Genomic DNA, 17,974 nt, shown 5'->3' on the forward strand with positions numbered 1-17,974 from the left:
CACGGTCCTACCATTACTCATGTATTCCAGTACCTTGTTTGTCTTGCCCAAGTGCTTAACCGAACACATCCACATAACATTCCATGTGGCATTCCTTAGGCCATCTGACCAGCCTGTCTGTATGAGTGTATAATGTTTGGGCCTTCTCTTGACTATTTACCACCCCACCAATGTTCGTCTCCTTATGTTCTTGAAGGGTGAGCGCATTATGAGGCTGGGGGGGGGAAAGGGATGAATGGTGTTACTGACTGATGCACTGTCCTTGTTATTAATTTCAACATCACCACTGCATGGCCGCCAGCAACAAGTCCAGAGCCCCCCCTCCACCCCTGAGGGCCAACACTTGCAACTTGCGTCACGTCATTTCAGTGAGCCAGGCACCAGCGCAGCGACAAACACCTCGGTGGGGTTATGATGTTGGCTAGTGTCCCGGGGCACAGTGGAGAGGGCACTTCACAATCGCTGGAGGAGGTGGCAGAGATAGAGTGCCGATGGCGCCAGCAGCCAGAGGACTGCAGGGGACCAGGCACATGCTGAGTCCGGCAGTGAAGCTGTGCCTCTGGAGATGTCCGCCATGTAGCAGCTACAGGACTAGCGGGCGGGTGCGCGGGAGCATCTGGCAGGGTTGCATGAGAGTGTCTTCACTTGGTCTCTGTGGTGGAGGAATCTAGGCAGAGTGTCAGTGATGGCATGAACCTCAGGACAGAGCTTCAGGCTTCCTCCATTGAGAGATTGGCGACTCTCATGGAGGGGGGGGGAGGGGTTCAATAAGCTTGAGAGTCTTCTGATTAGGTTACACTCTGACCTGCAAGCCCTCACAGCCCCACCCACAGGTGGTCATTGGCAATGTGGGAGATGTTCTGGGCACCAAGTTTCCCAGCTCGGTGCCCATCCATCTGCAGTGAGCAGGGGGGGTCCAACGTGACCTCACATTGGTGCAGCAGCCGTCTGTCATCGCTGTGAGCTCTTCTCAGGGCGCTCCGGATGAGGGCAGCAGCTCCTCTGCCCCTCTGCCAGTGACCATTGCATCCATTGAGGCTGCAACAACTGGGGATGTGCCAGTTCTGGAACTGGTCACTTCCTCCCAGCCGGGCCCATCACAGGCTCCACAGGCCAGAGGACGCCTGCCAAGGTCATCAACGCCAACAGGACAGCAGAGTCAGCAGGCTGTCTCACAGCCACTCCGAGTGATTGGGCGGCACCTAGACGTAGCACCCGAAAACATAAGCATAAGGCATCTTAGGCACTCCACGGGTTTGTCACTGGTGATTTTGTGTTGGCCCTAGATTAGGGAATATATCATTATGTGCGTCAGAGCGATGTTTGTGCTTTATTTTGGTGGCAATAAAGTCCACTTTTCTGACCATTGCTGAGGGTGCTTTCTTTGTGCTGCATTTCACAGACATATCATGAGTGTTTGAGTGGACATTGATGTTTCTGTACTAAGCACTTAGTTGCAGCTGATGAGGTGGAAGATGTAGCACCTAAGTGCCACGTGTGGAAGCGCCAGGCAATGCTGGTCCTGCAAATCCATGTGTGTGGAGCCAGCTGAAGGTTTGTTGGATTAAAGTGTCCCAGATGTCTCTGCCTCCTTGCTGTAGTAGCAGGTTGGCGTGCTGCCCCTCATCATTGCCCTGTGCTTCCTCATCCTCTGAGCCACTGCTGGATTCATCATGTGCAGCCTCATCCACTGTGTCAAGGTCTTCATCATCAACTACATTCCCCCTTTCCAGCACAAGATTGTACAGGGCGCAGCAGACTACCACTATCAGAGAGACGCGATCTGAGGGGTACTGGAGTGCGGTCCCTGAGCGGTCCAGGCAACGGAAGCACATCTTGAGAAGACCGATGGCTCTCTCCACCACAGCCCTTGAGGTGCCCTGACTCCAATTGTAGCGCTGCTCTTGGATGGCAGAGAGGCGTCATGAGTCACCTTCTGAGGGGATAGCCCTGGTCACCCAGCAGCCATCCATCCAGCCGAGCCAGAGCACTGAAGAGCCCCGGCACCTGGGAGTGTCTGAGGATGTAGGTGTCGTGGGAGCTGCACCTTGTACCTTGCACAAACTTGCAGAATCTGCATTCTGTGGTGACACACTATCTGCACGTTCATGGACTGGAAGCCCTTCCTGTTGATGAAGGCACTGGGCTCACCTGCTGTACAGGTGTGTACAGTCTAAAGCACCCTGGATATGGGGGAAGCCAGCAATGGCCGCGAAGCCTCTGGCTCGCTGTGCCTGACTTGCCTGGTTGCAGCGGAAGTGGATGAAGGTCAATGCACACTTGAACAGAGCATCTGTAACCTGCTTGACACAAGTGTGTACAGCTGATTGGGAGACACTGCAAAGATCACCCACCGAGCCCTGGAAGGAACCAGAGGTATAGAAGTGGAGGGCAACTGTGAGCTTCAGAGCCGCTGGCATGGGGTGTCCACCCACACAGTTAGGGGAGATCTCAGGGCCAATCATCTGACAGATATAGCTCACTGTCCCCCTTGAGAGACGGAGCCTCCTTCTGCACTGCACCTCAGTCATATTGAGGTAGCTGCTCCTCCACCTGTAAACCCTGGCAGCAGGATAGTGGCGTCTTCTGCAGCTCTTTCCACCTTGGACAACCTCTTGGCCCTGTGCCCCTTGTGCCTGCGCCTGGCCTCCCAAAGGTGGCCCTGGAGGCCTCCTTATTCTATCCCTCCCTTCCTCCTCAGAGGAGCTGCCTCCAGTGGAGATGTCAGAACCCATACCCAGGCTAAATGGAGGCCTCCAGAAAGCTGCAGGCCTGATAAAGATTAATGTCTGCAGACTGCTGAGCTGAAGCTTCAAAGTACAGAGAAAGCTGTTGGAAATCAATCTGAACTGCTAACAATCGCACAAGCAAGTTTAAAACACTTTCTGCATTAAATACTTCAGATAAAACATTAACAACCCCTCTGAGCCCACATATCCCGCCCATGGATGAGGTTCGTTAAAAAATCAGTTACCTGCCTGCCCGATGGGCCCGTGCGCTGAGGCGAAGATCGCACGGGCTCCTCAAAATTGGTGTCAATTGCCGAGTTAAGGGCCTTAACAAGGCCTTTCATTAATGGCGGGTGCGTGTCACGCTTCATAGCGCGCCTGCCTACCTAGATATCGTGATGCCCCACTTTCGCGGCTACGCTTGCGGCCGGGTGTCCCTGGAGAGGGAGCACGCAGTGTCTGCCGGCACCGTCGAGCCCTTCATGCCCGGTGGGCACCGTGGGGACTGGGGTGCTTTATCGACCTTGTTAATCACATTTTGATTTGATGTTTGTAAGTTTGCTTTAAACTTTGTCTTTGGTTTTACAGCTATCCTAACTTAGGGGCTGTGTTTACTTTATCCCTCGTTTTGTTGATTTAGTTTATTAGGTAGGCTTTAAAGGAGCTAAATCTCGCAATTCCGCACACTGAGGTCAGGACGCTCGTCCAATATCAGCGCGCGACATTTTAAGTGCTGACATGTGGCTCCACCACCCGCATGTCAGCCATAAAATTCTGCCATATGTCTCTTCAAGAGCTTATAATAATGAGTTACCGGCATTAGACAGGTTTGCCAAAACCTATAATTCTGCACCTTAGCTCCTTTTCTGAGTGCTTACTCAGTTTGAACCTGACAGTGAGGAACCTCAGTGTCTGGTTTTGGGGCTGAGTTATGCTTCAAATCCAATCCATCCAATGCTATCCATTTCCATCCCCATAGCATTGGCTACTTCTGATTCAAACTCAGGTAACTTGGTGAACGGCAGGAAAGGGCAACAACAGAGCGGGGTACAAAAGAGCACCGGAGAGTGCGAGACTTCACTTCCTGAGCAGGGGTGAAGGGCGGCAGCAGAGTGGGGTTTATTAGAAAGAGCCAGTAATCAGTCTGTGGGTTCTGAACCCCTGTTTGGAAAGAAAAGAATCAGAGGGGTGACATCAAAGGGAAGCAGGTCAGTGATTGGTTGGTGAGTATTTTCTCTTTTTTGTCCAACTGGTTCAACATTCCTGCAGCTTGTATGGACGGAAGCAGGAGCTGCAGGGTGAATGAGTGAACTGACATTGGCACTGTGGTGCAAGGAGCCATTCAAGTAGGGGGAGTAAATGTGAATGAAGTGTAGTAGGGGATAGTATAGGGGAATAGACACAGTTCTTTGCAGCCGAGTGTGAATCCGGCTATGTTGTCTGCTGTGTGCCAGGATTTGGGATATCTCATCAGGATTGGAGAGGAACTTACAGTGGGAGGGCAGAGGATTCAGTTGTCATGGTACCAATAACATAGATAGGACTAGGGATGAGGTTCTGCTTTGGGATTATGAGCAGCTAGTGGCTAAATTAAAAAGCAGAAGCACAAAGGTAATAATCTCTGGATTATTACCTGAGTAATGAGCTAATTGGTTTAGGGTGAATAAGATTAGTGAGTTGTATGCATGGATCAAAGATTTTTTTTTATTTGTCCATGAGTTGAGGGTGTCACTGGCTAGGCCAGCATTTATTTCCCATCCCTAATTGCCCTTGAGAACATGGTGGGATTCTGTCTTTTTGAACCGCTGCACTTGATGTGCTGTAGGAACACTCACAGGGCTGTTATAGGGAGTTCCAGGATTTCAATCTAGCCATAGTGAAGGAACAGCAATATTGTTACAAATCAGGATGGTGAGTGACTTGGTGGGGAACTTGCAGGTGGTGCTGTTCCCATGTGTCTGCTGCCCTTGTCCTACCAAGTAGTAGAGGTCATGGGTTTGGAAGGTGCAGTCGAAGGAACCTTGCCAAGTTGCTGCAGTGCACTTTGTAGATGGTACACAGATGCTACTGTGTGTCAGTGGTAGGGGTAGTTAATGTTGAAGGTGGTGGATGGAGTGTCAGTCAAGCAGGTTGCTTTATCCTGGATAGTATCAAGTTTCTTGAGCGTTGTGGGAGCTACACTCATCCAGTGGATAGCATTCCATCACACTCCTGACTTGTGCCTTGTAGATGGTGGACAGGCTTTGGGAAGTCAAGGGGTGAGTTACTCTCCATAGAATTCCCAGCCTCTGATCTGCTCTTGCAGCCACAGTATTTATATGGATGGTCCAGTTCAGTTTCTGGTCAATGGTAACCCCAAGGATGTTGCTAGTGTGGGTTTCAGCAATGGTTGGAGATGGTTGGATTCTCTCTTGTTGGGTTGGTCATTGTCTGGCACTTGTGTGGCATGAATGCTGCTTGCCACTTTTCAGCCCAAGCCTGAATATTGTCCAGATCATGCTGCATATGGACACAGATGGCTTCAGTATTTGAGGAGCTGTGACTGATGCTGAACATTGTGTAATCATCCGCGAACATCCCCACTCTTATGATGAAAGAAAGGTCATTGCTGAAATAACTGAAGGGAAGATGGTTGGGCCTAGGACACTAGCCTAAGGAATTCCTGCAGCGATATTCCTCAGGGTAGTGTGGTGTGGGAGGAATGGGTTTTGATTCGGGGGCACTAGCATCAATATTGGGGAAAGAGGGAGCTGTACCATTGGGGTAGCCTTCATCTAAATCATGCTTGGACCAGATTTCTGGTGAGTCATAATATCTAGGGCAGTAGAGAGGGCTTTAAACCCAATAGTGGGGGGAGGGGAGCATCGGGGGAGGGATCACATGAGGTGAGATATGGTGAATTAAAGAGAAAGTACAAGTTAATGGAGCATGGCAGCATTATGGGTAATGATAACCAAAGTGTAGCAGGAGGGGACAGAGCATACAAACTTCAGAGGGCAACAGCAGAAAAGACCAGAGTTAGCAAGAATGGTAAAATAACAGAATTGAAGGCTCTGAGTCTGAGTATACACAGCATTCATAACACAATGGATGCATTGATAGTACAAATAGAAATAAATATGTATGACAGGATTGGCATTTCAGAGACATGGTTGCAAGGTGACCAGGGTTGGGACCTAAATATTCAAGGGTATTTGAAATTTTGGAAGGACAGCAAGTTAGTCAATGGTGGTAGGATAGTTCTGTTAGTCAAGATTCTATTCAAGAAAGGAGGGAGACAGAAGGCAGGAAACTATAACCCAGTGAGTCTAACGTCTCTCATTGGGAAAAAGCTAGAATCTATTATTAAAGAAGTAATAGTCAGGCATTTAGAAAATCATAATACAATCAGGCAGATTCAATATGGTTTTGTGAAAGGGAAATCTTGTTTGACTAATTTATTAAAATTCTTTGAGGGTGTAAGAAGCAAGCTAAAAATGTAGATGTGGTATACTTGGATTTCTAAAAGGCATTTGATAAAATGCCACCTCAAAGGTGTCTATTCAAAATAAGAGCTCATGGTGTAGGGGGTAACATATCAGCATGGATAGAGGATTGGTTAGCTAACAGGAAGCAGAGAGTAGGGATAAATGGGTCATTTTCAGGTTGACAAGCTATAAATAGTGGCGTGCCACAGGGATCAGTGCTGGAGCCTCAATATTTACAATCTATATCTTGGATGAAGGTACTAATGTATGGTAGCTAAATTTGCTGATGACACAAAGATAAGTAGAAGAGTGAGTTGTCAAGATGACAAAGAGTCCACAAAGGGATTTAGATAGTTTAAGTGAGTGGTCAGAAATCTGGCAGATGGAGTACAATGTGGGAAAATGTGAGATGGTCCACTTTGGCAGGAAGAACAGAAAATCAGTATATTATTTAAATAGAGAGAGATTGCAGAACTCTGCGGTACAGAGGGATGTGTGTGTCCTGGCACATGAATCACAAAAAGGCATATGGAATGTTGGTGTTTATTTCAAGGGAATGGAGTATAAAAGTATTGAAGTGTTGCAACAGCTGTATCAGTGAAACCTCATCTTGAGTATTGTGTACAGTTTTGGTCTCCTAATTGCACTAGAAAAGTTTAGAGAAGGTTCACTTGACTGATTCATGGGATGAATGGGTTATCTTATGCGGAAAGATTGGGTCTGTATTCATTGGAGTTTTAAGGAATAAGAGGTGATCTTATTAAAACATCTAAGATCCTGAGGGGACTTGACAGTGTGGATGTTAAGAGGATGTTTCCTCTCGTGGGGGAGTCAATATCTAATGGACATGGTTTAAAAATGAGGGGATTTCCATTTAAGACTGAGATGAGGAGAAATTCCTGCTCTTACAGGGTTGTTAACTTCTACACATCCAAAACTCTATTGGCTGTTTCATATCTTATCCTCCATCATGTCCCTGTACTGTGAAATTCCTTCCTATAATCCTCCCAATCCTGAAAATTTACCTCTGTTTACCTTCTCTAATTCTACCCCCAACTCTTGCTTGGTGTCCAATCTTTTTGTGAAACACCTTTAGCATATCCCTGTGTTAAAGGCACAATGTAAGTGCAAGTGACAGTGGTATGCTATTGTATAGTATATTATGACAATAATTACCTCATGAAACAGGCATTCATGTGTCCCAAAAACTGAGACTGTCTTAATCATTGAAATTAGTTTGTTTTATTCATTCTGAAACACAGAAATATCAAGACTGTTTCTGTACATGTATTTTCAGATAATTCACACTAAATATATTACAAAGAAACCCAGGACCATTTAAATTTCCACAAGAGTTGATTTTAATGTTCAAAAAGCACAATCAAAATAAATAAAAAAAAACATAAACAGTATACTGTTACCACTAAAATGTTGCTGAGTGGCCAATACTTATTATTCTATAGCCCCAATACTAGAATCTGCAGGAACAAAGTTTAACAAATCAGAGTGGTGTATCAATGTTTTGTGCATCGTCTGAATATCTCATTTAGTAAATCACACACAGAGCTGAAGACAAATTTTACTTACAGCATATTGGCAGATTAACTAATCTGTTATATACAGATTGCCTTTCTATTTTTTCAGGCAGGCAGGAAGGGAGGGGAGATGAGATGGAGATATCAAAATGATGTTACTTTAACTCTTGGATCTGTGCTGAGGTTTCCTTATAAACAGACAGAACCAGATTAAAGACTAAAGGATACGCCCATGCTACACAGTGAAGTTGTTGATAGCACATGGCATTAAATATAGAAGTTAATAAAATAGTAATTGGGAGATTTAACAAAACTGAAATTGAGCTGCAGTTTAAGCAACATTTATATTCTTAGAAAAGTAGTTCATTGGAAAATTAAGTTTTGGTATGTGATAATGCAATCCTACTTGAATTAATGCTTGTGCTATCTTTAAGATTTTTTTGTGCCTGCCAATATGCTGTAAAAATATATAATGCACAATTGCATTTATTAGGAGGAACTTAGTTTAAAGGCTTTTAATATCAACTTTATTTTATGGTCTCTGTCCTTTGAACAAGTTATTAAAATGAATTTGAATGGTTTATTGTACAATATAAATTGCAATACTGGCTTAGAGAGAAAATTGTAACTTTGGGCTGAGAAGTTGGATAGCTTTTCACTTTAAGTTATTTGTAGAATGAATCTGTCAATGAAGACTGGACCCTTCTCAAGATGCAATAAGCCCTTAAACTTGTTCAAAATCCTTATCCACACATCCCCTTTTATTCATAGATATATCAAATGGGGAGAGGGGAGGCAGGAGGGAGTGGATTGGGATAAAGCTTATATGAAGTCAGTGAGGTTGGGGTATTATAATTTTCAGGTTGAAAGAAAATATAAACTAGCATGAAATCAAATAAGTGCCCAAACCAAAAGTTCTTTTAGAAACTTCCCAAAAATGGTAAAGACTAGCATAATATCAAAAAGTGTCAAGCTGTTTCTTAACGACTAAAATAGATTACCTCACAGTTTAAATTAAAACGTTTCTCCTGGATATCATTAAGGATTGTAATTTACAATTAAACACTAAAAGTCCAAGTAAAAACACAAAAACTCTCCCAATTTTTAATTTCCTGTTTAGACCAACAGTTTGGAACAATTCTTCTCTGCTTACACAACGCAGAATTCTTTTTACTTCTGATTCTTTTAATAATTTGGTCATTTCAAAAAATTAATCATCACAAAGAATTTATCTATACATTTGTGAAACAAAAGTTACATTGTAACACACCAACACTGTCTTATTTTAAGGCACAGCACATCGTTTATGTATATTCTCCTTGTCAAGCTTTACAAAAAGTGACTATCCCCATAAAAGCATTACGTTTTGAATACAGCTGCTAACTTAGAGCAAGCTCTCACAGTAACTAAGTTACACAAACTGCAGGTCTAGATGTGATTGTCAATGTAGCCCAGTGCACTTCTAATGCAGGTTCAGCTTGGATAAGCAGACTAAAGTTTGCTAAAACACTGCATTATTGAGAACATCCAATGGCAAGGAATGCCGTTGAACAACTTCATGCCGGATGCGTTGGTAGCAGCTTCATGTTTCTTAAAAGAACTAGTTCGTTGTAAAAGCTGTTCAAGCATCCTGGGCATTGTATAATCACTTGAAGAGTTGTAAAATACACACAACTTGCACTTTATCTATAATGAACAATATTTCCTAAGACCAACATAGTTCCTTATGCAGAGGTTTAATGTACCAGTCACTGTTCAGCAGTTTGAATTCACAATAGCCTCACATGACAAATCATATCTCTTCATTTCTTAAGACAAATGTGGAAGCCAGAGGTGCTGCAGATCACAGAGGGTAACTTCATATTCTCTTATGTATGTTGTTAACTTTGTCTCTCTGGCTGTGCTGCACAAGGCAGCTACAAGTATTCCAGTTCCAGTGCTTGATTCAAAGCCAACAGGTCAGAGTGGCTTGATATCCTCCAGAATGGCATATTGTGCTAGATGAATTAGAAAGCAAAATAAAAACATCAGCATTAATAATCATTAAACCAATATTAAGAGCATGTTGATAAATTTGTATTCTACATTTTCAAAATGTTTCATTTCATGTAAATGAAATGAGAGTACGTTGAGAGCTTATTTTGGCTACTGATAACCATGATGTTTCATGCATCAAGGGAGGGGGCATTGGAGAAGCACAGATGGCTGATCGCTTGTTGCCTTTGCTACAGCTCCAGCCTGCAAAGCAGTTTTTACAGAGGTTATGGGCCTCCTTGAAAAGGGGGCTGATCAGATAGGAGAGTAAGCAAATTTCCTTGAAGTCCAGCCCAACACAAGCCTGGATCCTCAGGTGGAACCCAAAGACAGTGGATAGGTGTTTCTCCAGGTGCACTGCCTGCTGGGTGAACTGAGGCTGAGGCCAAAGAAATTACGATGTTTGGGGCGGATAAACTTTCTGTTCCAAATAGGTCTGCTTAGAAACTTGCTGGGGCCCAATTTTAGCTCACTCAAAACCCATTCACTTAAAGAGTTAGAATTGGGCCCTCGGTATCTTGGTTGGGACCCTGTGGTTGTGAAATTTAATTGCCATGATTTTCAGCTGTGGGTCTGTGGTTCCTGACATGCCCATTTCAATTGGAAACTGGGTGGATAAGACATAAAATTTGTCTATTCAACTCATTTCCATGATTGTGGCACTGAAAGGTTTGGCCCCCAGTGTCCATATTGGTACAGATCGCCTCTGCACACTCCCAAGGGCTGGGTAGCAGACAGCATGTGTTCCAGGCAGCCTCCAAAAGCAGTCCCTATAAAAAGGAATTTGTGGAAATGCGCTGCAGGTGGTTGGATAATTGGTTTTGGATACTCAAAGAAAAGCTATGTCATTGCAAGAAAGGAAGGGGCTCCTACATTAGCAACGCCACCCTGGATACACTCTGCCAGGTGGCTGAATCCAGGAAGGAGGTCATGTTTCTGCAGGAGAGCAAGAAGCCATCCACGGTGACCTTGAGAAGGGAGTAGGAACATGTTGCAATGGTAGTCAATGCCCAGCATGTGGCACCAGGGGCATGACAGCACTGCCAAAAGAAGTTTAATAAAATAATTTGGGTGGTCAAGGTGAGTGAATGCTTTTGTATGTCATGGCCAGGATTTTTCCCTCATCGGGCGGGCTCGGCGGGGATGGGTGGGCAGAGTCAGAAAGCTTACTGCCTGCCGTCTGCATTCGGGGCCGGACCATGATTTCATGCTGGTGGGCCAATTAAGGCCCACCCAGTGCCTGCCTGTGTGGGACAGGGGAGGAGGGCGAGCACGCAGTTTCACGCATGCGCACGTGGGTGCGCACTGGAAAAAGGTCCCTGAGGCTGCCTCAGGGAGATGAAGAGTTTAAGAATTAAAAATAAACAATTTTAAATGGTTAAAAAACATGTCCCCTCATGTGACTCTGTCATATGAGCAGGGACATGTTCTTAATGAAATGAAAACATTTATATTTTATTTTTGATTGCTGTTGGAAACCTCACCTGGCCCGTGGATGAGGTTTCCTAAAAAGCGCAAAGGCTGCTTGGCTTTTTCTCCTGCCTGCCAGCCATAAGGTTAGACGGGCAGCGAAAAATAACATTTAATTGGGACTTTAATGGCTTTAATAGGCCATTTAGTTGTCAGCGGGTGCACTGCCAACTCTCGTGCATGCCCGCCAAACGAAATATTGCGCGAGTGCGCGATGACATCAGGACACTTGCCTAATGTCATCATGCGTCATTTTACGCTCGAGTGGGTCAGGTTTGTGCCCGCCTGCTCAGCGAAAAATCTTGCCCCATATTTCACACCCATCACACCCCTCACATTGCTCAATGGACCACATTCGTATGACTAACTTAGCACCACACCCTGACATTCAAGACTCACTCCTCATATCCTGACACTACACCTCACCACACGCATATATCTTCAAAGCATGCCAGCTGTGCACATGCCTCTCAATGCCATTCTGCCCTTTCTCTTGCAGTAGAAGGTGGCACACATAAGGAGAGAAAGCCAGAGGTCTGAAGGGGGACCATGATGAATACATCCCTTCACTTCCTCTAGGAGATGATTCTTTGAATGACTGACAGCAGCGTCGCTATGGAACTAGTGACGTCTGACGCAGCACCTGCCATCCTGGATGAAGGTAATTTGCTGCCTTTTGCACCTTCTCTATTTCACCTCATCCTGAAAGGTGCCATGAGAAGGAAACTGCAGATGGAGTGACTGTAGACCTCCATATTTTCTCCCCACCCTCAACCTTCCTGACCTCTCCATTCCCCTCATTTTGTGCTTTCAGATAGCCAGGAATGGCTGGCTGCTCATCTCTACCAGAAGCAGGTCGACAGGCAACAGGAGGGAGATAACCTTAAAAAAGAAACACTGTCACTCAACCTAACACTTGCAGCCACCAGCTCAGATATTGGCACCATTTCATTCCTTAGAAGCTAATACAGAACTGGAATCAGCATGTGTTGAATCACAGGACTTGAGTTGGCTGCAGTCAGGCCAGGGGGGCAGGTCAGCTTATGTGCCAACTCCTTAGAAGGCGAGGTCACACACCAGTTTTGCTTTATGGGACTCATGTGAGGACTTTATTGGTTAGACTTCAGGAGAACACTGATGAACATGCACACCATGATGCCTGGTGCATTGGCAGGCCTGCCAGATAGTCTGCAGCCACTGGCTAGGAGAATGGAGAAGCCTGAGTCCAGTTTGGCACAGGACGTCACACAGAGCTTGGAGCCCATCCATTTCACTGTGGAAGAGGTGGCCAATTCCATGACAGCACTGCTTCACTGAACTATGATGAAATTCCTACATTACAAAGATGACTACAGTTCAAACGTATTTCATTGGCTGCAATGTGCTTTGAAGTGTCTAGTGATCATGTAAAGTGCTATATAAATGCATGTCTTTTCTTTTTCTTTCTGTCTCAGCTTCCACTGCAACACAGGCAGAGCTCTGCTGATGTATCGGTGTTTTGGAAGTGCAAATAGAGGTCATGAGATACCTGACTGCAGGCATCATGGATGCAGATTGCAGTGCTTGACAAAGCACTCACAGCAGTCCTGTATTATGTGCTCCAGTAGACGAGTAGAAACTAGGCTAGTAATCCAGAGACCCAGGGTAATACTCTGGGGACCCAGGTCCTGCCATGGCAGATGGTAGATTTTGAATTCAATAAAATCTGGAATTAAAAGTCTAATGATGACCATGAAACCATTGTCGATTTTTGTAAAAACCCATCTGGTTCACTAATGCCCTTTAGGGAAGATGCAGGAAGGATGTTCCTGAGATGGGGGAGTCCAGAACTAGGGGTCACAGTCTGAGGATACGGGGCAGACCATTTAGGACTGAGATGAGGAGAAATTTCCTCACCCAGAGAGTGGTGAGCCTGTGGAATTCGCTACCACAGAAAGTAGTTGAGACCAAAACATTGTATGTTTTCAAGAAGGAGTTAGGTATAGCTTTTGGGGGCGAAAGGGATCAAAGGATATGGGGGGAAAGCGGGAGCAGGCTATTGAGTTGGATGATCAGCCATGATCATAATGAATAGTGGAGCAGTCTCGAAGGGCTGAATGGCCTACTCCTGCTCCTATTTTCTATGTTTCCATGTTTCTATGAAATCTGCAGTCCTTAGCTGGTCTGGCCTACATGTGACTCCAGACCCACTGAAATGTTGTCTCTTAAATGACTTCTGAAATGGCCTAGCAGCCACTCAGTTGTAACAAACAGCTATATGTTGCAAAAAAGGAATGAAATCAGACGGACCATCCGGCATCGACCTAGACACCTGAAATGACAAGGGCAAACTCAGCCCTGTTGACCCAGCAAAGTCCTCCTTACTAACATCTAGTGGCTAATTGGGACAGCTGTCTCACAGACTAGTCAAGCAACAGCCTGACATAGTCATCCTCACAGCATCATATCTTACAGATAATGTCCCAGATACCACCATCACCATCCCTGGGTATGTCCTGTCCCACCGGCAGGACGGACCCAGAAGATGTGGCAGCACTGTTGGGAAGGAGTTGCCCTGGGAGTCATCAACATCGACTCCTGACCCCATGAACTCTCGTGGCCTCAGGTCAAACATGGGTAAGGAAACTTCCTGCTGATTGCCAAATACCACCTTCCCTCAGCTGATGAATCAGTGTTCCTCCATACAAAACACCACTTGTAGGAAGCACTGAGGGTGACAAGGGCTTAGAATGTACTCTGGGTGGGGGACTTTAATGTCCATCACCAAGGGTGGCTCGGTAGCACCACTAGTGACCGAGCTGGCAGAGTCCTGAACGGCAAAGCTGCTAGAGTGGGTCTGTGGCAGGTGGTGAGGGAACCAACAAGAGGGAAAAACATACTTGGTCTCATCCTCAACAATTTGCCTTCTGCAGATGCATCTATCCATGACAGAATCGGTTAGAGTGACCACCGCACAATCATTGCGCAGACAAAGTCCCGCTTTCACTTTGAGGATACCCTCCATCGTGTTGTGTGGAACTACCACTGTGTTAAATGCGATAGATTTCAAACAGATCTAGCAATTCAAGACTGGGCATTCATGAGGTGCTGTGGGCCATCAGCAGCAGCAGAACTGTACTCGAACACAATCTGTAACCTCATGGCCCGGCATATCCCCCACTCTACCATTACCATCAAGCCAGGGGATCAACCCTGGTGCAATGAAGAGCTCAGGAAGGCATACCAGGTGCAGCACCAGGCATACCTAAAAATGAGGTGACAACCAGGTGAAGCTGTGTGTGCCAAATAGCATAAGTAGCAAGTGATAGGCAGAGCTAAGCGATCCCATAACCAACAGATCAGATCTAAGCTCTGCAGTCCTGCCACATCTAGTCATGAGTGATGGTGGACAATTATACAATTCACTGGAGGAAGAGGCTCCACAAATATCCCCATCCTCAATGGTGGCAGAACCCAGCACATCAGTGCAAAAGACAATGCTGAAGCATTTGCTACAATCTTCAGCCAGAAATGCCAAGTGGATGATCCATTTTGGCCTCTTCTGTAGGTACCCAGCAACACAGATGCTGGTATTCAACCAATTCAATTCACTCCACATGATATCAAGAAGGGTGAAGGCACTGGATACTGCAAAGGCTATGGGCCCTGCCAATATTCTGGCAATAGTACTGAAGACTTGTGCTCCAGAACTGGCCGTGTCCCTAGCCAAGGTGTTCCAGTACAGCTACAATACTGGCATCTACCTGTCAATGTGGAAAATTGCCCAGGTATGTCCTGTGCACAAAGCAGGACAAATCCAAACTGGCCAATTATCGCCCCATCAGGATACTCTCCATCATCAGTAAAGGAAGGGGTCATCAACAGTGCTATCAAGTGGCACTTGCTTAGCAATAACCTGTTCACTGATGCCCAGTTTGGGTTCTGCCAGGGCCATTCAGCTCCTGACCTCATTATAGCGTTGCTTCAAACATGGACAAATGAGCTGAACTCCTGAGGTGAGGTGAGAATGACTGCCCTTGACATCCAGGCTGCTTTTGACTGAGTGTGGCATTAAGGAACCTTAGCAAAACTGGAGTCAATGGAAATCAGGAGGAAAACCCTCCACTGGTTGGAGTCATGCCTAGTATAAAAGGGAGATGGTTGTGGTTGTTGGAGGTCAGTCATCTCAGCTCCAGGACATCACTGCACTGCAGGAGTTCCTCAGGGTAGTGTCCTCAGCCCAACCATCTTCTTCATCAATGACCTTCCTTCCATCATAAGGTCAGAAGTGGGGATGTTTGCTGATGATTGCACAATGTTCAGCACCATTCATGACACCTCAGATGCTGAGGCAGTCCATGCCCAAATGCAGCAAGACCTGGACAATATCCAGGCTTGGGTTGACAAGTGGCAAGTAACATTCATGTCACACAAGTGCCAGGCAATGACCATCTCAAACAAGAGAGAATATAACCATTAGCCCTTGATGTTTAATGGCATTACCATCACTGAATCCCCCATTATCAACATCCTGGGGTTACCATTGACCAGAAACTGAACTGAACTAGCCATATAAATACTGTAGCTACAAATGCAGGTCAGAGGCTAGGAAGCCTGCAATGAGTAACTCAACTTCTGACTCCCCAAAGCCTGTCCACCATCTACAAGACACAAGTCAGGAGTGTGATGGAATCCTCTCCACTTGCCTGGATGAGAGCCATGATAACAACACTCAAGAAGCTTGACACCGTCCAGGACAAAGCAGCCCGCTTGATTAGCACCACATACACAAACATTCACTCCATCCACCACTGACGCACAGTAGCAGCAGTGTATACCATCTATAATATGCACTGCAGGAATTCACCAAGGCTCCTTAGACAGTGCCTTCCAAACCTATGACCACTCTAGAAGGACAAGGGCAGCAGACAGATGGGAAAACCACCACCTGTAAGTTCCCCTCCAAATCACTCACCATCCTGACTTGGAAATATATTGCTGTTCCTTCAATGTCGCTGGGTCAAAATCCTAGAACTCCCTTCCTAACAGCATGGTGGGTGTACCTACACCTTATGAATTGCAGTGATTCAAGAAGGCCGCTCACCACCACCTTCTCAAGGGCAACTCAGGATGGAGAATAAATCCTGGCTCAGCCAGTGGAGCCCACATCCCGTGAATAATGAAAAAAAAATGAAAAAAATATGAGGTAGCATAGGAGTACCAGGCCAGGCAAGGGCATTCACCAAAAAGGCACTAAGGGTGAGTAATTATTTTCTTTGGTAATAGTTATATATTGCTGGATAAGGTTGTATGTGTAGATTTTTGCTGTTGACCTTTACTATGTAATGTAAGTCAAGGGGAATTTGTCATGAGTAGTCTGAAATGGACGTATTGTAAGGCAATGATGTGTCCATGCTGGGATGAAGATTTTCCGTTCAACTCAAGTCAAGCCTCACTATGTGGTCCCTCTTGATCATCCAGATGCAGCTGGTCTTCCCTCTTTTTCCAATCCCTCTCCTCTTCCTCCCCCTGTGGTGGTGGTCTCCAGATCCCTAAAGGAGATGGCTGAGCTCTCATTGCTTTGTTGTGGTGGAAACAGCAGACACCACAAACTTGGAAACCCTCTCGATCGTGTATTGCTAAGATTCCTCCTGAGTGATCTAGACAGTGATATCTCTGCTGCAGGGAACTGGTGGCTTGCTCCAAGGTGTTATGTGTGACTCCATGGCTCCTGGTGAAGGTCCTCTGACTTACATAGTGAGATGATGGAAGAGGGTCAATGTGCCATGTGCGAAGGGAGTTTACCTTATCTCGAAGCAGCCATCCTGTTGATTGCCTTGAAGGCCCAAAAACAGTAGCTAATGCAAACTGCTGCAGGATAAAAGCAGGATAGTGGGCATTCACCATACCAATTGCACGTGCTGAGTGGTAGCTCTTGTGGTTGTAATATCGTTCCTTGTTGACATGCAGGGGCCTGCAAAGCCACATGCACGTTCGATGTCACTCTTGACAATTAGGCAGCCTGCTATCCTGGAAAACTCATGTACCCTCTCACCCTGGTCTTCCCTCCTCAGGGAGGCAAGGTTGAAGCTTTCTCTCCTCCTGTAGAGCTCCTCTGTCACCTCTCTGATACTTCCATGGATGCCGAATAGTGAAACGTTGCTAATGTTGTCAGCTGCCCTCTGGGAGAAACTGGCTGTGAAGGAAGGGCAATGGTGATCTTTAGCGGCACTGGGAGGTCAGTCCTCACCCTGGTTTGACACTGCAGGTCATTGTAAAGTCGTGACACAATTTTGTCACTGTGCCCTTAGTTAAGCCAAGCTCCTAAGGCACTGTTCCTAACTGATCCCAAGGTAGGAGTGGTGCTCCTGGAACACCCTCTTAGGCTAGGGCATTCTACGGAAAGCGTTCCTTCTCTTCCCTCCTCTGCCTCCTCCTTTGCCTGTCCTGCTCTTGCTGCAGAACAAGCGGCACTGCAACTACTGCCCCCATATTTATGTGAGAATATCTAATTCTCTCAGTCTTTCTGTGGCCAGTGGCAACCTTCAAACTTCTCCAGCAACTCATCAGCGAGCTTCTACCAACATTTGTGCCTGAGCACAAATAAGTCAAAAGCATCTCAGCTGCAACTTACTGAGAGGCCCTTTAAGTAGCCCCGGAACAGGACCCATCATACCTGCCAACACTTATGCTTTCAGGCGTGAATAAGGAAGGCAATCCCTGCACAGAAGTTGGCCAATTGCACTATTTCTCCTTTGCA

General features: G+C 45.9%; 1 protein-coding gene across 8 annotated transcripts in view; it reads right to left on the reverse strand.

Annotated features, from left to right (window-relative positions):
• Positions 1–7,422: 7,422 nt before the first annotated feature.
• The window catches only part of eya4 (EYA transcriptional coactivator and phosphatase 4), a 467,229-nt gene continuing 456,677 nt past the window's right edge, over positions 7,423–17,974 (reverse strand). For all 8 annotated transcript variants that reach the window (XM_041188541.1, XM_041188542.1, XM_041188548.1 and 5 more), the window contains one exon: positions 7,423–9,728. In XM_041188541.1, the coding sequence (XP_041044475.1) occupies positions 9,648–9,728 (81 nt within the window). In that variant the 3' untranslated portion in view covers positions 7,423–9,647. The remainder of the gene's footprint in view (positions 9,729–17,974) is intronic.

The sequence above is a fragment of the Carcharodon carcharias genome, chromosome 5 (assembly GCF_017639515.1).
Source record: "Carcharodon carcharias isolate sCarCar2 chromosome 5, sCarCar2.pri, whole genome shotgun sequence".
NCBI lineage: Eukaryota > Metazoa > Chordata > Chondrichthyes > Lamniformes > Lamnidae > Carcharodon > Carcharodon carcharias.